We start from the raw sequence: 20,278 nt of genomic DNA on the forward strand, positions 1-20,278 counted from the left end.
TAATTGCATTTACTGAATATGCAGAATTTTTTTTCTTTCATACGAGTAATAAAACCATCAACAATGAATTTTCATGGGAGCTTTTTTCATTATGACTGAAATGATGCACAAATGTGGAAAGCATATCTGTCTCACAGGTGTGACATTGTGGTTTCAAATCTCCTCTGCCCAAACTCAGCTGCGATAGGCTCCAGCTCACATATGACTCAAATGAGGAAAAGCGCTATCGAAAATGGATAGATGGATGGAAGTTAATGTCGAGATACATTTGAATGAGATTCGGAATAATACAAAACGTGAACCCAGAACCTTGGAGCTGTGAGGCAAATGTGCTAACCAGTTTTCACTGTGCTGCCCAGGAACTTCACACCAACACCTGGTGCTGAGCATCCTGCAACGTCTTTTCTATGATGTTGAATTAATGATTAAGTTACCCTAAAAGTGAAGAACCTAGTAGAGATAACACTATTCCTGAAGAATCTTCACTCTTAATAGAGCTTCTACACTCTAAAAACAGCTGAGTAAAAAATAACACAATATTGGGTCAAAAATGGACCGATCCACAAATCGACAATTTGACCCACCTTCTTGCATTGTTTTGTACAAAACATCCTACATTTTGGGGTTTTATACAAAACTGCCAATTTTGGGGGTTTTCTGCAACCCATAAAGTTGGATCAAATTGACCCAAGGATCGATCCTTTTTTGACCCAAAATTGTGTTATTTTACCTTTTTTTAAATTTATTTTTACTTTTAAAGCGACTTAGGTGTTCCCTAAACAGACGACAAAATGGTGGACAGAAGAGACAGGCGAGATTCTTCAAACACTAGATGACAGTGACTTCATGAAATGAGACATTTTACCCTATGCCAAAATTGAGTTTAAGTGTTGAAAGTGCCAGCATGACAATTTAAGCAAAGAAATAAAACTGTAACGGAACGAATAACGTGCAAGTGCGCCTAAAGGTAGTATTTGACTGAGCGGCGAAGGCTTGTGTTGCAAACATTAACGAACCCTGACATAAACCAACAGTCGCTACATTCGCAAACACTTCCAAGCCTTCGGCACCCAGTGACATGCTACCTTAAGTTTTCACACATTTTGTTGGATAAATTTAAAGTATAGCTCACTATTTATTTAACAGGTATTTCTTTTATGTGAAATGTGATTTACAATGCCACAATTTCCTTAAGATTGATTCTGTGGTTAAGTTTATCGATTTTAGGGTCCATTCTTTGCCCATTATCACCAAAAGTGGATTTTTTTATAGCGTTTAGGATCTACCAATCACAGCTTTTGAAATGATCACTCATTCCGAGCAACAATGGTCAAGCACACCTCCTGACTAATAAGTTTCTGTCCAGTGTGATGGGCCTTGTGCTGGATATGTGTAGATTTTACTTCCTGAAAACCTGACTGGATGGTATGATAAAGCATAACAGATGCACGCCACAGCCACCCCTCGCTCAAGTATTGTGTCACCCTGGCCTCCCAAAAAATAGTTATTTTGGGGTTGTTGTTTAAATTGAATAAAACCTCAAGTAAAAAAATGTTTGAGTGGGTGTAAAAATCACACCCATTAGAAAGAAAGTGAATAAGCCTTACAACATGAATTAATACTGAAATACAACAGGAACAGGAAGGTTGAAACCGAGATTTGAACCCACAAATATGAAGCAAACTTGCCAACCACCGCTGTGAAGACAAAAAAAACCCAATTTGGGATTTTGCAATACAACTCGCTGCAATTTATCTCTTGTGTTTCATCTCATTAAAAGTTTTTGTTGAGGTCACTCAGAAGGCAGTAAATGCGCTACTTTTTTCTGTTTTAAGATGAATTTTTGTCTCATTTATAATTACAGATAGATGCGAGGTTCATAATCTGTTTGGGTCGTGTGGATCTAAAGGGGTTGTATTCCGCGGCGTGTTTACCAGCTCGAAGTGTGTCTCATCACGAGCAGTTTGTCTGAGCGGTAAGCGACATAATGAGAGCAGCCGGGGCCAAGCAAACTAGTCATTTTATTGTTTGTGTGCAAGACGTTTCTCCGACGGGGATGAACTTCACGCCGCCTCCTATATTTATTTATTTGTTTATTTATTTATTTGCTTAATATTTTAGTCTTAAGGGAGGAAAAAAAGAAAAAACGCCGAGGTGGGCGTGGCTAAGCATGCCGACGGGTGAACGCGATCTGGAAGTGACCACCCATCGCTAAACAAACCAACATGGCGTCCGAGCAAAACCATCGCTTAAAGTCATTAAACTTTAACTTGCTTTTCCAGCTTGATTGACGGTGCTCCTTTTTTTTTTCTGCTTGAAGGCGTCATCACGCAGGTACATGAACGCATCGAATCATGCATTGACTGCGCTTTTGCACAAAGTATTTAACCTTTGTAGCGTGTTGACTTTAAAGTGCTTTGATCCGCCTTCGTCATAAAGATCAACTTCACGACAGGTGGGAGCTTGTAAGAAAAATATGCAGGATTAAAGCAACTAAATCCAATTCTGTGGTCATAAATATTTATACTTCTGATTATCCTACTATGCGTAAGTAGTGTGAAAATTACCCGCAGAAGCCAATACAAAGAAATTGATTCTCTAACAAATTTGTTTGTTTGTTGCTTACATAAAAAAAAAGATGGCGTACTGGTGAAGACGGTCTGAAACGCTTAATGTTGGTTAATATCAGAAAACTATGACCAATTGTTATCCAAATTCACATGCACATCTCTACTCATGGCCTCTTCAACCTCTGAAAATATCAATACGTTACCGTATTTTGTATTTTATAAGCATTGAGCCTTTTTCATTCCATAGATGTTCCGTACAGAGAAAACGCTTAATGTTGCGATCAGTCTTTGCCCAAATGTATATCGACATCTCTACCAATACCCACATCACTCTATAAAAATATCAAAACGATCACATCAATATTTAGGATTTTATGGACCTTAACGTCTTCCTCTCAATAGGCGCTCACTACATCTTAATGAGCAAATCCATAAAATCCTAAATAATTAAACGATCGTTTGGAAATTTTCAGAGACTGAGTTGGGCGTAGGTAGAGATGTGCTTGTGAATTTTGGATCGGTCAACATTTTCTAACATTAAAGCGACATTAAGCATTTTCTCCCCAGTGAACGACATGTGGAGAAAAAAGCTTAATGCCTGTAAAATCCCAAATACTGTGGTGATTGTTTTGACATTTTCAGAAGTTGAAGTGGGCATGAGTAAAGATGTGCATGTCAATTTTTATTGATTTGATTCATAGCTGTTTTCTGACACCAACATTAAGCGTTTTTACACATACATTAAACATTTCAGACTGTACCCTAGGATGATGACTAATGGGATAAGCCGAAAGGAAGAGAAGAATTTAAGGCTATTGGAAAATTAAGTCCCAGTACGGTAGAAATACTGTGGTGCCCTCAGATATGAGTGTAATTCACTCTGTTGTGTCTGAGTTATTTCCCTGCTCTAGGACAAGACCTCTGTTTTAAACCCCTGTGTTTACTATCCACGCATTTAGAATCAATATCACGAACCCTGTGTGGGTTCATGGGCATCAGCTGACACTGGGTAAAAGTGGAACAGCTCGGGAAGAAATTTACACATTTTTTTTTAATTAGGATTCAGGTCTTCACATCACCACATCTGTCAGGCTTTGATATGACAAGGGCTACCATAGTTTACTTGAGGCTATCCGATGTCTTCCTTGGGGAGCTAAAAATGGCTTCAAGGATATCCTAGAAACCTCCTTTAGGAATTCTGGGATTTAGGCTGAAACGCTGTGAAAGCGTGTTTGAGGTGCAAACTGCCTGGAGAAGAAAGTGCGGCTCTCTGTTGGCCTTTTTACGTTTCACACGTGTGTGTGAATCACTAACATCGTCATAATTTTCTTTTTATCTGAGCCACAAGCCATGAAGCGAGCGGTTGGCTTTACAGGCTCTTAAAATACCCCATGGTTAAAAGTGATTGGATTCATTTGTCCTTAGGTTGGGATGAGCCTTCACCCTGTAATCTTCGCTTTGGTGGTCTTTGTCTCACTGACAACATTGGCAGCTTTTGTCTTGGTTGTCTGGACATACTGCTTCCCAGCTAAGTAAGCATGTTGAACTCGTGTGTATTCCGTTTTTTAGCTCTTCACCACCTTCACTCTAGTGCATTATGTCTAGTTTTTCCAGTGGGACCAACCCTCAATACCTCTCACTCAGACATCTGGATGAGGGAAGTCCAGTGATGACAGAGGAAGCCGGCGACGCAGGGACGACAACGGTGCAATACGATTCAGATGAGGTGTGTTCATTTTGTGGCTATAGGAAGCTAAAAATGCATAAAACAATTCCTATGGAATTGAATCACATCTATAGTAATTACAGCACTTTTTTTAAAGTATTTAAACAGTTATAGAATAACACAAACACTGTTAAATACATATGCTTAGAGAGAGAGAGAGAGAGAGAGCAATGGATAACACCAAAATACCGCACAATGTATAAAATTGTACACGCGACAATATGCTATGATTCATTCTCACTTGAATCTGAAAATTCAGATTCGGCATACGTTTTTAATGGCTAGTTCGCATCAATTTCAGTCACCACAGATTAGTGCACGGCCATAAGTGTTTAGAATAAACAAAACAAATGTTTTTATCCAAACTTACATAGGCTACTTCTCATTTCACAGTATATAATAATCAATCAATCATCATGTCCAAAGAGCAACATTACAAAATGAACCTACATTATTTGTTTTATTTACATCTGGCTAGCCAACTTGTTTCCTGTTTTGAATAGTCAGTCAAATGGTATTCCTTGTTTTCTCCTTGGTGTATGCTTATATTCAGTTGTTCATTGTTTTGCAGTACAAATTGTTTAAATCAGGTTCATTGTTTGGAATTTAACACACATCGTCATTATTATTAATACTTTACTGCATCTCCTAATCAATGTTTCTCAGTAATGATAATAAACGTGTAACTGACGGTAATGCATATCAAAAAATACATACATACAAACTAGGTGACTGATAACTTATGAATTAAAGAAATGTACAGTTCCTTTGTAACCCTATGTAAATCGGCGATGGAGTGGAGTGCCATTGAAAATCTCGCCTAGGCTACCACATTGGGTAGGGCCTATGTCCACATGCGACACCGTAAATATTCCTCACTCGACACTATTGGACACACACATTTTCAGGGTTCCCTCGGGGGCTGGTGCAAGGCATGGGGAAGAGACAGGCTGACCGGGCGTCAGCACAATTGTGCTGTTCCCTGGCCCAGCTGTTCCGCTCCTCTTCCCTGCCCACCCTCTTGTTTAAATGTGACACACTCATCTCCTATCTCCCGATTGTTTTTAATGCACCACATACATGCACGCTTTGTGGTGCTGTATGGGGGCAGGCTGCAGGTCAGCAATGCCCGGTAGCCTTCCGACTTTATCCCCACCGGCCTTTCCAGATTTTAATGTACCACACCACACTGAGGGCCACACGGACACGGTGCAAGGACAATGATTTGAAAGTCAGGGACCTGCTGATCATTGAGGGAGGGAGGTGCGTAGTCACTACTCAATTCAACTCATCTCAATTCAACTTCATTTATAGAGCACCTTAAAAAAAAACATCGTTGCATGCAAAGTGCTGTACATGGAGTAAAAAATCTGACATATAAAAACAAAGACAGTAAAAGAATAAATTAATAACATAAAAGCGGTAAACACCATAAAACGCTAAAACAAAACCGAGTCTCATGCTAAGTCAAAAGCCACAGACTAAAAATGTGTTTCAAGATAAGTTTTGATAATGGACACAGAGGGGGCTTGCCTAAAGTTTAGTCAGAGGTCATTCCAAACAGGGACCGGCAAAAAGCTTGAGCCCCCGTGAGCCTTCACTTAGTCCTCGGTACCTCCAGTAGCATTTGCTCCGCTGACCTGAGGCACCGGGCAGGTGCGCAGGAGTGGAGCAATGCAGGGAGGTAAGGTTGAGCGAGACCATTTAAAGATTTGAAAACAAATAAAATCATTTGTTAAATTTGTAAAAATGAACTCGAAAATGTACAGCGAGTCAGTGAAGAGAGACTAGAACTGGAGTATTTTGTGCCCTCCTCTGACTTCCAGTTAGTAGGTGAGCTACAGCATTTTGGAATAGAGATGGTTGAAGGAGGACTGGCTGACTCCTCCAGTAATCCATCAAAGATGTAATGAAGGCATTGTTTACTCTTAAGTGCTGTTGCGAAAGGAGGGGCTTTACCTTTGCCAGCTGCCTAAAATGAAAAAAGGTGGATTAACAACAGCAACAATTTAAAATCACTGTTCAGATTAAAACCCAAGTTTGAGAAGGTTGGCTTTAGATAGTCAACAGGGTGGGATGAAGAAGTGCCACACGGACCAAACACCACTACTTCTGTTTTCTTTTTATTGAAATTCAAGAAGTTCAGTGCCACCCAGGCCTTGATTTCCTCCACGCATGATAAAAGTGGCCTTAAGGATAACGCGTCCATTTTGTCTGCAGTACATAGATGTGTCATCCGCATAGCAGTGGAAGGAAATATGCAGGGGCCCCAAAATTGAACCCTGTGGAACACCATACGACAGTGGTGCAGAGCAGGACACCGAGCAAGCAAAGCTAACACAAAAAATTCTGTCTTCCAACTAGGATCTAAACCACACTAGAGCATTACCACTAATGCCCACCTGGTTCTGCAAACTAGAGCCAACAGAATACTGTGGTCCACCGTATCATAAGCTGCAGTCAGGTCCAACAAAACAAGACGCTAGACATAAGATACTAGGCTGATGGCTTCGCAATTGCAGGCTGTTTGCCTCCCACGGGGTAAGTAGCTGGCCCCGTTGCTATCGTAGGAGCCTCTTGAAACTGTCGGTCGGGGGTTGGCGGTGGCCTGCTGTGTTTACAGGGGATGATGAGTGAAGGGCGGCAGTGTGGTCCTTGCAACATCCTCCTGGGTGTCGGTCATGACTGCCCTGGGTCCCTCAGCGTGATTGGTGTCCTATTGGGTAGGTTCCCCCCTGGGTTGGACACCTTGACTTGTGCTTCCCTATTGAGTGTGCCCGTCCTTACAATGCCCGCACAGCAACTTCAGAACACTCCTGATGACTAACGTGCTTGCGTGACGATCTCAATTTTCACTACATAGCCACTCCCACCTAACACAAAAAGTTCTGTCTGACACACGGCATAACAAGGTACAGTGATACCTCTACTTATGAAATTAATTGATTCTGGAAGAAATTTCTTAAGTAGAAAATGTTGTAAGTAGAGACGCGTTTTCCATGTAAATGCCCTAATCCGTCGCTCTAAACCCCCCAATATTCAGACATAAATGTTTTATAAAGCATAAAAATGCATCAAAACGTGTAACAAATACATGTTACAATTAGTATGTTACAATCGTAACGAGGCAATATTTTCTTGTTGAGGCGTTTCATAACTTGAAAATTTCGTATTAAGAGACGTTAGTAAGTAGATCGTAGCTGTACACGGATTCTCCATTCAGACATGACCAAGCAGCCGAACAGGACATATTGAAGAAAAAACATCACGCTTTTTCAGAAATGGGCAGATATCAAATGATTTACTTGTTTAATTTCACCCTTTAGTGCTATTTAGGCACTCCAGATACCCAACTATTTGTATATAAGACATTAAAACGATAATCTCGTGTATAGCCAGTAGCGCCTGGCTGCCGCCGTCCTTGTGCCAGTTGAACACCACAAAAACCAAGTGCAGTATGAAAAGGGCTTAACTAATTGGCTTTGACTTTCCAATTACATGCGTGCGTTTGAATTGAAAAACAACACTTCTAAAATCATACAGTTTAGCCCCACCCTTAAGACACTGATTGGTCTGGTCATTTTTTTAGACTACCACTACGATCGTATCATTTTGAAGCTTAATGACATGGACTGGTTAGATTACATGTCTGTATTCTCCCGAGTCCATTTGACATAATGCAAGATAATGCAGCCACTGTTCCCATATCAAATGTAATTGGCTTTTTTTTTGTTCTTGACAGGATCTGCTGGAATAAATCAATGGCTACTCTGCAGCCCAATGATTCCTGGAAGTGACCATACCATGACCGATAGAGCACTCTCAAAACGCACTGACAGTTTAGCCAAATCAACTTCAACAAGTGTAAAACCTCAAGTCTTTTCAAGGCAGTATCTTATTCTCGTCGGTGACTTCCAAAGGTCTTGACAAAATAACCCAGGTTTTTTATTTTTTTATTTTTTTTATTCTGTGTGTATTGGGGAGACGATAACAACACTGACAGTCCATGTTACAAATTGTTCCTGACAGAGCTGCCTTGAAACACGCACATGCAAAAAAAAAAAGAAAGATGTGAAAAAGTGGCTTCTATCTGATGCAGTATCCCCTCACGGCTCAATTCTGAATTCTTAGTGGCACTTCGATGCACACACAATACATTAAACCTCAAGCGACAAATAAGATAAAATAAAAAAGAAAAAAGGAACTTAATTACACTTTTCAACTCATGAAAGGTCACTAATTGGCACATGTGCATTTTCATTTCTTGCGGTGGCCTGAAAATGGTCTCTTTATCATTGAATATATAACATTATCCTGTTATGAAATAAGTGGCGTCACGTGGTGATTTGACATTTTGGATGTCTCAAACGCCATAATTGACTTCTAAAAATAGTCCGCCTCTGTCTGCGAGCGGCCAGCTTCACTTTTCAAGCCTTACTTTCCTTTTCTTCGTGCTAACATTAGCCGACTTGAAGGGAACTTGATGCTCTTTGACTGCACCACATCATACGAGGACAAGGAAAATCTATGACTATGACTGTGTGACTGCAGGATTTTCCCCGTCAGAAGCTAGAATGTGCTAATCATTTAGCATATGTTGCAAAATTAAAATAATATTCTGTGTCTAGTTACTGGTGATGCTTGAACTTCTATATACCGTATCCACCTATAGCCATTGTCCTCATTAGAGAACAGCAGACATTTTGTCATAATACCTTATAAATTATACATTAAATAACGAATACGTGTCATATACCCAGCATTGTATAAAAATGACTGATGCGTCCGTGAACACAAACCTGACAATGCAAATACCGTTGAGGCCAGGTATGCCCAAGAGTGGTTGCCAAGGCAGCTATAGACAACCATTCACACTCATATTCGCAATTAGTCTTCAATGACCTAACATGCATGTTTTGGGAATGTGTGAGACAGCTGGAGAAAGCCCAATGAAGCACGGGGAGAGCATTCAAACTCCATACAGGAGGACTCGAGCTGAGGGTCGAACCCAGAACATAGCTATGACCATAACCATTAGTTCACTGTGCTGCTTATTTGAACAAAAAAATGTGATTGTGTTGTTTTAGTCTGCCTTTTTAGAGCCAAAATACATATTTATATATTTAATACCTTTTTAAAGCCAAAATACATATTTATATATTTAAAAAAAAAACATTTTGTTTTCATTCAACTATAGAGATATATTATGCACATTATTGATAGTTTGAAAGACTGTTTCTTAGCCACTTGATGTAAAAATCCTAATATTCATTTGAATGTGTAAATGGCAGTGCAAAGACGCCCCATGCTGGCCATGGGCAGTATTACATCACCTGACCTTGTTCAAACCTCTCCACTCACAGTTTAAGACACACATTATATGTACGGTTTTGTATTATGCCACCTTGTGCGTTCTTGTTTTAATGGCCTTTTTTCTCATGTACCCATTAGTGTTTGTGTGTGTGCTTTACAAATATGTATGTGACCAATAAAAATGTGTTAGGGTAGGTCACACTAAATACTTCAGCGTTTTATCTTTTTGTGTTTTTTTTTCCCCTTTTCTTTTGTCCTCTAATAGTGACTGTAAAATACTGACATATTTACGGTGATTATAGCAATGCTTGAAGAGTAAAACGTCATTCTTGTACAGTACATTCTAGCTGGAGCCTATTCCAGTTGATTTTGAGTAGACTGATTGTCACTCAGTCCCAGGTCACTTCCAGATAAACAACACATTCACAACTATGAGCAATTTAGAGTCTTTATTGTTGTTTTTTTTTAATTAAAATTTTTCTTGTTAAAACATGTAAGCAAGACAGAGTGCATGACAATTTCACATAGAAAGCCAAGTTTCTAGACGGGTTAACTATTATTCCACCATGCCGCCCCACTGTCAACTCAATAATAGTAACTTTCTGTTTTTAAGAGCCTTTGAAGGGACCCAGTGACGCTTGACTGAATTTAATGAAGTAATTAAAAGTCAAAGTCACTCAAAGTCAAATGGGATAGGCTCCAGCTCACCCATGACCCTAATGAGGACAAGCGCCAATGAAAATGGATGGATGGATGATATTTCTTGTTAACTTAGGTTGTATGCTTCAGTATTCAGAGGCATCTGTTATTTGTATAACATTTTGGGTGTCACATACTGTTTACTACAAACCTGAATTCCAGTGATGTTAGGGCGTTGTGTGAAACAAAAATAAATACAGAATACATGTTCAAACGGATAAACTGTTTTTTTTTTATCGGGGGGGGGGGGGATTAAATTATTTGAATTTGATGCCTGCATCACATTCAAAAGCATGTTTACCACTCTGGTACATCTCTTTTGAACAAAACTTGAGTAACCATTTGCGAACTGGTGACGTTAATTGTTGCAGCTCTGTGAGTGATGTAGGTAATTGCTTGATGTACAATTTAAACAATCCGGGGTCTCCGTTGTCATATTTTGCACTTTATGAATATGCCACATTCAATGGGAGACAGGTCTGGATTGCTGGCAGGCCAGTCTAGTACTCACACTGTTTTACTACACAGTTCTACTGTTGTGACGCGTGCAGAATGTGGCTTTGCAATGTCTCGTTGAAAAAGACATTTGCTTGGATGGCAGCATAAGTTGCTCCAAAAACCTGGAATGTGTTGGATGGTCAGTATTTATGGTACCTTCGCAGAATCGCAAGTTAGTCATGCGGTGCGCACTAACACACCGCCATGCCATCACTGATGGTGGCTCTTGAATTTTGCGCTGAGAACATTCCGGATGATCCTTCACTTTTCCTCCCGGAGGACACCGCGTCCTTGATTTCCAAAAACAATTTGAAATGTGGACTGGTCAGACCACAGCACACTTTTCCCGCTTTGCTTCATTCCATATCAGATGTGCTCGGCCCCAGAAAATTCAGTGGCATTTCTGGGTGTTGTTGATATACAGTTATGTATGGAATTTTAACTGCATTTGTTGATGTCTTAACTGACAGTGGTTTTCTAAAGTGTTCCTGAATCAACATGGCAATATCCTTTACACCATGGGTCTCCAAGCCTGTTCCTCGACGGCCGGTGTCCTGCCTGTTTTCCATCCCTCCCTGCTGCTGTCCACACCTGGTTCAAACGAGCGGGGTCATTATCCAGCTTCTGCAGTCCTTGCTGATTATATGGTCATTTGATTCAGGTGTGTGGCTGCAGGGAGAAATGGAAAACAGGTAGGACACCGGCCCTCGAGAAACAGGATTGAAGACCCTTGCTTTACACAGTGATGCCGGTTGTTATTTGAGGGGTCGAATGTCACGGGGATTCACAGTTTGTTTTCGGCCTTGCCGCTTACTGCAGAGTTTTTCCAGGTTCTCGGAATCTTTTGATGCTATTATGGACCGTTGATGATGACATCCCGAAATGCTTTGAAACTACGCTAAGAAATGTTCTTCAATCTGTTGGGCTTTTGCTCACGTGGTTGTTCACAAAGTTGTGAACCTCACCCCATTCTTGCTTGTGAACAACTGAATCTTTTTACCTCAACCATTTTGAGCATTCCTTTTGTTGCGCCTGTCCCAGGTTTTTTTGAAAGCGTTCCAGGCATCAAATTCAAAATGAGAAAATATGTGCAACGAAACAAAACCGTAAGGTTCACGAATTTGAACATTAAATGTCTTGTCTTTGTTGTGTATTCGTTTGACAATAGGTTGAAAAGGATTTTCAAATTATTGGATTCAGTTTTGATTTACATTTTACACAATGTCTCAAATTCATTGGAATTGGGGTTGGTTTTATTGTCAGAAAGTCTGCTTGCTGCAGGCAAATGTTACTTGGTGAGCACACGGATGTTTCAAAGTTTGATGCCTTAACTCATGACAAAATATTTAACGATATAATACAACCTTGTATCCATGATATTACTTACCCTGTCTTCTCAAGCCATCACAGATGAATGTCCCTTTTACAGATAATCCCATTGATTTTTTTTTTTTTTTTTTTTTTTTTTTTTTTTTATAACATTAACTGACTCACACCGAGGAAGGTCAGTATCAAAAGTCTGAAAATTGTGGAGGATTATTGTTATATGTCAAGTAAACAATCTTTTGAAACTCAATGTGAGAATTTTCTGTCAAGGCAAGAACCATATTCATTTTGTGCAAGGGCATATGAGGGCCACACTGAAAGAGAAACAACCTTTGTTGTATTATGAACTGGAATTCTCCCCCACCCCTGTAAAACGACATGCCGTGCGAGGTATGACAATAAAAGAAACCATTCTAACTCTAGCTTCTTTATCAGGTTGTTGTATAGCACACTGCTCGCTGGTATGTCTTGTAGAATTTGAAACAAAAAAAAAGAATTGTGCCTCTTGTAAGATTCCATCTTTTCCCTTTTTGTTTTGGTGAACTCTATTCTCATAAAAAAAAAAAAAAAAGCTTTATGCAATATACCACAGCTTTATTCTGGTCAAACGTATTTTGTAAGATTTCACTGATGGTGTAAATCGTGATCGAGATGTTGTTTTTCTAAAAAGGTTACAGCTTCTTGCTCAAAAATGACTTCTCACTTTCAGTTTATTCTGGTAAAGTTGTGATTTATATATATATATATATTTTTTGCAATTTTTAGTAATTATTTTTTGTCATAATATTTGATCTTGTAATGACATTTCTCAGCAGCATGTGGTTGACTGGTTTGCACATAATTAATTTGATCACAAAATGATAAATATATAGCCTATTCCCACTAACCACGTAGCTGGTACACCCTGGACTGGTTGTCAATAACAGTCTGAACTCTTTTTTTTTTTGTTCTTTTTTTTTTTCCCAAGTTTGGTTTTGTAGAGGTAAGCGTTTGCAAAGGGAAGGAGAACGCGCACAGTCTTGCTTGAATGAGAGTAGTGTATTCAATCTGCCTCTGTATCCAGATGTCCAGGAACAACAACAGACTTACAAAAGCAGAATTCAGAGACAGTTCCATTCACCATTATTCCTCCCAAACAGTCCTTGGGTTTATTATATTTTTTTATGACACATGCAACCTTTCGGTCTGGATATGTTTTTCAGATGGTAAAAGGCTGATTTAGTGATTGATTTGAAAGTATATGATTGCTGAAAGTCAGGTCTAACTATCAGCATCCCAAGATTTCAGACTTGGTCTCTGGTTTCTAAAGACAGTGACTCCAATTGTTTTTTTGTTTTTTTTAACAGCAATTCTCTTTTATTTAAACAATTACCTCTGTTTATTTTGGTTTAGCTGGAGGAACATTTGGTTCATCCAGTTGTTAATTCACTCTTGGCAATAAATGACACAATATATTGATTGAACTGCTGTTGGGAACATTGATTGGTATAGCTGTGTGTCATCTGCATAGCTGTGATAGCCAACATTGGTGTTCTGAAGTATTTGATCCAAAGTTAACATGTACAGACTGAAAAAAGGGGACCAAGGACTGACCCTTGAGGTACCCCACATGTCATGGCCATTTGATCTGATTCAAAACTTCCAATGGTCGCAAAGGAATTCCTTTTCTCTAAGTAAGACCACGTCCATTTTACGACTGTTCCAATTAATCCCACCCAAGTTTCCAACCTGTTCAACAGTTTATGGTCAATTGTATAAATAAGTCATCAGACACCTGGTATGAAATGGAGTGCCTCTGATTAACTCGAAATAAAGTTAAGATGTCTTAGTAGGCTTTTCCTGACATTTTGTAATCATGTTTTACAGCACAAACTATGGTCCGTAGAAAGCTTCCACAGTATCAGAGGTGTCTTATTTTCGCAAATGCGTTCAAACATTTGCAAATACGGTTGAACGTACTTCCAAATACGTTCAAACATATTTAAATATGTTCTAACGTACTTACAAATACGTTGGAACGTACTCGCCGGTACATTCGAACATATTTGCCAGTCAAATTTTTATTACCGCTCATTGGCAGTTCCGTGCTCCCGTATAACGCAACCCAAAGACAGAAATGTACACAGTAAAGAAGTATTTTATTGTCTCAACGTTTTGTTTTATGACCGTGGATTGTGACTTTTCTATGAGTAGCCAAACAAGACACAGGCTATTGTTTGCTTTAAGCTCTATCAGTGACCCGTGAATGGATGCTGTCCCATATTTGACATTGTGAGTGGGAGAAACTTGATCGTTGTGTTCACTGTGGGTGTGTGCACATACAAGGTCACATCCTGCTTACTCTCCCAACACAAGGACGAGCGCTGTTGCATATCCAAAGGTCCTTCCCATGCATATGCGTGTGGCAAGGCAGCCTGAACGGATGACATGACACCCAACCAGCTGTGTTGCTGACAGCAAATAATACATCAGGAGCAGAATAGACTCATTTGTCGGAGACATGAAGCATCGAGGTGAGGTTTTGCTTGGTGATGTACATTTCACGGCCCGCATGCTGCATTTACTTAAGTCCTTTTTCTCTTTGTGGTTGACAGTTGCTCCCTATGCTGCTGTAATTGTTGTTCTTGTGGTCACATGGGCCATCTCGCACGACTACGTACGCATACGGCAGAGAGCAAGAGACCTTTGGGGTGAGCTTCATGTTTTCAGTCACATTAGAGGCAATATCTTTTTTTTTTTTTACTTTATCAAGCACACCCAAATAAGTAAATCAAGCAATTGCTTCTATAATGTATTTTCTGGACTATAAGACGCACCTTTATATTAGCCACATCCACTCTATTAAAGAAAAAGAAAGATTAGAAAGACTAAGTGATGAGGACACCAAAGGCATTTTATAGTGATATTGATGCACATCATATTGTCGTCACACCTTATTTTGTGGTTTTTGTCGTCTTGCTGTTGTAGGGCTGAAAAGCGAGGCACAATTCAAATCAGTCCAACCAAGTGAGTAGTATGAAGTTAAAGTTATTTTTGACTGACTTTTTACTCTTTCATTAAAATCACACACTTTTCTCACAAAATGTTTTTTTTTTTTTCTTGTAAAAAAAGAAAAGAAATGAATTCATGCAATATTTCAGCTTTATTCTCATAAAACTGATTTCATTTTTTGTAAAACTGGAACTTTATTCTTGTAGCATTGCACCTTTGCTGGAAAAAAACAAAAGATAAAATTACGAAATTACAACTGTAATTTTTTCTACAAACTTTTTTGTAAATTAACCTTTCTCACAAAATCTGTATATGTAATAGGCCTATTTCATCTTTTTTAAGAAAATTTAGATTTTTTTTAACAATAAATTGACTAAACTATTCTAATAATTTTGACTCTTCTCATAAATCCCCGATATTTTCCCAAAAATGAGTCTAACATACTGTAATATAATGTTTTCCCATAAAATTGTAACTTTTATCATGAAAAAAAAATAAAAGTAATTTTTTGTCACAATGAATACAATCATTTTGCAGTAACTCCTTCACCCAAGTGCAACCTCTCCAGAAGGTGCCCACCTGATCACTTTGCAATACACGTGCACAGTGGAACAGCTAATGTTGTCGGGCCAAAGATCTGTTTCGATGGCAAAATGTAAGTTACCAGTTTGCAAAAAAAACGTTTAAGGAAAATGTACTGTGAAACGTAATGTTCTTTATGTACTGTATATCTGCAGCATCATGAGCCACGTACTAAACAACGTGGGACCAGGGCTCAACATTGTTGTTGTAAACAGTAAGTAGAAAAATAAATAGCTGTCTATTTTTAAAATTACTCTTAAACTCATAATGCACTGCAATCTATGTCATATCTTGAGTTTCACAATTTACCCTTGAGCTTGTGGGCATACAGGCTAAATTGTCCCTGAAAAGAAATGCTGGACATGACCGCCACATCTAGATTTAACACTCTGTACAAGCAGTGTGTGTATAAGCAATCAATGGATTTTGAATTTTAATCACAACAAATTTTCTGCTCACAACAAAAAATGTTTAATGTGTATTACTTATCAATTATTGTTCATTTTCATGTTGTTTTGTTGATGTGATATTGATGTTCAATTTGTGTTTCTGTGCATGTGGGTTGTTTCATTGTGTTCTATCAGTGTAAACAAACATATCAGATGTGTCACTCGAAATGTAGACAGAATTAGACCAGATGAAAAAAAAATTCTGATAAACGGTAGGCATTAATTCAGAAATGGGCACTTGGAGCTGCAGTTTAAATACAGCCTTGGTTGTTGAAGATGTTTCGTCTTCTATCCCAAAAGTTCAAAATCTTACATGTCAAGTTCTTCGACTTGCTGTGTGTTTAGGAATTTATGATTAAAGACGGCGAAATGTCTTGAACAACAAAAGAGTCCAGTGTACTAAATTCAAGACTTTTACCATGACCCGCATGTCAGAAAATCTACACATATTTACTGTTATTTTTTTATCTTATTTTTTTTTGATGCATCTGACCCTAGAGGTTTAAATGAGCTGAAGTCAGAGGTTCAAATTATGCACAGGCTTCCCATCAGGGTTACACTGGCCTGTATTTTCAGACAGTCTTCATATTTTGTTTTTATCTTGTCAGACAAAGAGCCCTAGTGACGTTGGATGTTCGTGTGGGTTGATGTTTTTTTTTTTTAGTGCTTTACTGGTTCGACTTCCCATATATTTTCCTCAGTGATTTCCACGTTGTTAACTGACTTCTAAAGACATTTATTCTTCATCAGCAAAGCGGCTTTTGATGCGGAGAAGTAACAGCTGACATATATGGGACGGAAAATGAGAAAAAGTAAAACATGCTCATTTTTATTGGGCCAACAGATTGTATATAGATGATATGATGAATGCAAGCTGCCAAAGATGATTAACATGCATGCATGTTTGTTTGTTTGTTTCATCTCAGGTGAGAGCGGGGTTGTGAACAGATGTGGCTATCTGAATATGAAAGATGGAGGTAGGGACGTGTTTTATAAATGTTTTTTACAAAGCCGATTTATTTACATTTTTCAAAATTTAATACAACTTCCTCGGCTGCCAAAGTCCCAGAGGACATCTTGGCGTACCTGAAAGAGATTAAACCCGGAGAGATTGTCATTGTGGCCTCCTTTGACGACGTGACAACAAAGTAGGTCCAATTCCCAGACGCTCATCCTCTAAAACGATTTCCCGCTCCGCAAAAATCACCTTTCATTTTCTTTCCCCTTCACTTCACGGGGGCAGGATGACAAAAGAAATGAGGGAGATTTTTGTCGGGATGGGCAGCGCTTTGATCGAGTCCGTAAGTTACCGTGACAACTGGGTGTTTGCGGGAAGAGGCGGGACAGCAAGCAGAAGCTCCTTTGAGAAGGTCAGTGCCCCTGCACTCATTCGTTCTATTTATGCACGTGGAAAGACGCGGCTCTGACAACTGAACGTCTTGTCGGCTGTTCACCCGTCAGCGAGCCGTTAATGACGACACAAGCAACGTTTATGACGGATGGCCCGTGGCGGTGGAGGTGGGCGGCTGTTTCCCCAGAAGCCCTTAAAGGACATTTCTCATAAACAGGATGATAGGAATAAATTTTATTACAAAAGTGAGAATGTAATGTTCTCGTGTTTTGCTCTTTCCATTTACTGTCTTAAAACATGTACAGTATAGCCTTACGTTTTTTGGGGGGAGTTATTTAAAACCTTTCCCATGTTTTTTAATAAGTCTGGGTCAATATCACTATAAAGTGCCTTTTACATCCTCATCAGAATCACATAGTCATCTTGCAAATGGAGCAGAATAATGAAACAGTGATTGTCTTATTAAAGTGGCCAGATATTTACACGCGTACCAGTACAATGATAAGACCTTTAAAATGAGTTCCCTTTATTTCATACCATTTATTTATCCCACACTTGCTATCTACATTTTGTGTAATAAGTGGTTAAATGATCATCATTTTTGTACATGGTTTCATTCTCCTGAACAAGTTATTTGATGAAAGCAGTCATATTGTATTTTCACCATCAGACAGAAATTTGGGCATTTCTGAAATTGTTGTCCATCCTGTCATTACAGGGTAACTTCCCCTCTAAAAACAAAACACAGATGCGTTACACCCGTCGCAAACCGTTTTTATTGTTGCTAAGAAATTTTGAAAATGTTCAAAATTTGATGGTGACAACAAAAACTGTTTACGACCAGTCGAACTGTATGCGAATGTCTGGCGAACAACTTTGCACCCTTGAACACAGCAGGGGCGGAGCCAGAACGTGGCTAATGGGTGGGCCTGGTAAGATCAGGGTGGGCCTGAATATTTCTCTCGCTGAGCACAATCCTCCTATCCCGACACATCGTATATTAAAATAAAATGACAAACTGAATAATATGAAGTTCAGAACTTCCTTAGGCAACCACAATTATGCCATTCTTAATGTTCAATAAAAAATTTAAAAAAAAAACACAACAAAACACAAATTCAAAAATAATTTAATAATAATTTACTAAAAATTTCAAAGCATATATTTTTTTCATGAATCTCACTGGGTGGGCAGTCTGTCAATCTGGGTGGGCCTGTGCACACCCAGGCCCCCCCGTGGCTCCGCCCCTGGAACAAAGTAACAGCAAAAAAACAACATTCGCTACCGTGTGCGAGCACTCGCTAATGTTCTCCGCTCAGTGAGACACGGGCTTAACTGAATCATGTTACTAAATGGAGGACCACCATGTGCTTATTAACATTAGCCACAATGTCCACCCTGTCAGCAAGCTCACATATTTTGCTGTTTGTATATACATTGTCTGCTTGCAGATCATTTAATGGATATTTTTTTTAAAGTGTGGTAACTTGACCATAGGCATTTCTAACAGCATAACGTCTACTTAATACAATGAATACTAAATTAAATGCAAAACATCTGCCACCTCTTTTTTTTTTTTTTTACTAGGATGAACATGCATGCTAAAGTGGTGAGTTTTTTTTCTGACCATATTAATTGTTTCAAATCAATTCTGTACCCTCAATTAATATTCTTTTTCTCATACCTTGGTGACAAGGGGCCGCTCTGTAGAAAATTCACAAAGTAATTTTCCTATTAAAAAAAGGTTGCCCACTATTATCACAAAGCAGAAGTGACATCCTCTTGATTTGAGTTCTACTAAACATTTTGCGCCACAGCAATTCTTCAACTGACAAAAAATAAAAGGTGTCAGTTTGCCAAGTGCAAGATTATCAACTTTCCCCACACCTTTAAATGTTTTTTTCCCCATTGCCTTTTTACACACTTGTAGATGAGCTATCAGCTTGAGACAAAATGTGAGTTCTCATTTGAACAATAGAATAACTACAATGATCTGAAAATTCCCTCTTGCAAGCAGTGTGAAAAAAAGTGTCAGAGTGCAAATGAGCCAACATAAGACGCACTTGTGTAAATTAGCCTGCTACACATTTAACCCTCGCCAAAGTATTTATACCCCTTTCATTTTCCGTGTTATATGACAAAAAAAAGTCTAAGTAATCAGGTATACCTGATCACTTTACTCTGACGCACCTAAATAAAATCCAATGCAAACCAATTGCCTTCAGATGTCACCCAAGTCCACCTGTGCCTAGTCTGTGCTTGCTACGAGTGGAAAATCATTTGTTGGTCATAATTTCTTTTAGTTAATTAGGGTTTTTTTTCTATTGAATTCAACCTGAAAGTGTGGACTTTGCACTACCATTTCTTAATATCACAAAGTAGTCTCGTTACCTGTTGCGACTATTTTCATCATTTACACTCATTCTTTCATCACACCGTCAAATTAACTTGCAGGCTATCTAACTAGCTGTGATTGTACACCATGTGAGCTTTCGAACTGTGAGGCAGCAAGGTGTCGACCATTAAGCCCCGTTGCAATCCAGAAAGTGTTTTATTATTGTTGTTGTTGTTGTCATCATTACCATAACGAGGCAGGTGACATTTTCTTCTCGTGGTGTGTTTGTGTGTCTCATGGAGAAAACAGGCGGGTATGACATAAAAGTTCTAGAACTTACATCACCAAAGATGTATTTAAAATGCAAACTACAAGTCTTATTAACTACAATAAAGTAGTTGCATTTTGTTTATTTAATAAATGTAGTACAAAATGCTC

The 20,278-nt window shown here is 38.9% G+C and overlaps 1 protein-coding gene and 1 long non-coding RNA gene across 2 annotated transcripts; both read left to right on the top strand.

The window, feature by feature from the left end:
- The first annotated feature begins 2,192 nt into the window (after positions 1–2,192).
- On the top strand, positions 2,193–9,479 carry LOC147142209 (uncharacterized). Its single transcript, XR_015088224.1, has 4 exons — positions 2,193–2,334; positions 3,996–4,102; positions 4,176–4,296; positions 8,039–9,479. It is a non-coding gene; the product is annotated as an uncharacterized LOC147142209 (long non-coding RNA).
- A 5,009-nt stretch (positions 9,480–14,488) lies between these two features.
- LOC147142210 (protein FAM3C) lies at positions 14,489–18,150 on the top strand. Its single transcript, XM_086041060.1, has 9 exons — positions 14,489–14,645; positions 14,727–14,822; positions 15,100–15,138; positions 15,661–15,778; positions 15,861–15,919; positions 17,081–17,131; positions 17,218–17,302; positions 17,398–17,524; positions 17,616–18,150. Exons 1-9 carry the CDS (start codon positions 14,633–14,635, stop codon positions 17,700–17,702), a joined length of 675 nt encoding a protein of 224 aa, XP_085897186.1. The 5' UTR covers positions 14,489–14,632; the 3' UTR covers positions 17,703–18,150.
- The last annotated feature ends 2,128 nt before the right edge of the window (positions 18,151–20,278 follow it).

Source organism: Filicampus tigris, chromosome 9, assembly GCF_054856515.1.
Source record: "Filicampus tigris isolate MCC_2025a chromosome 9, RoL_Ftig_1.0, whole genome shotgun sequence".
In the NCBI taxonomy this organism is placed as follows: Eukaryota; Metazoa; Chordata; class Actinopteri; order Syngnathiformes; family Syngnathidae; genus Filicampus; species Filicampus tigris.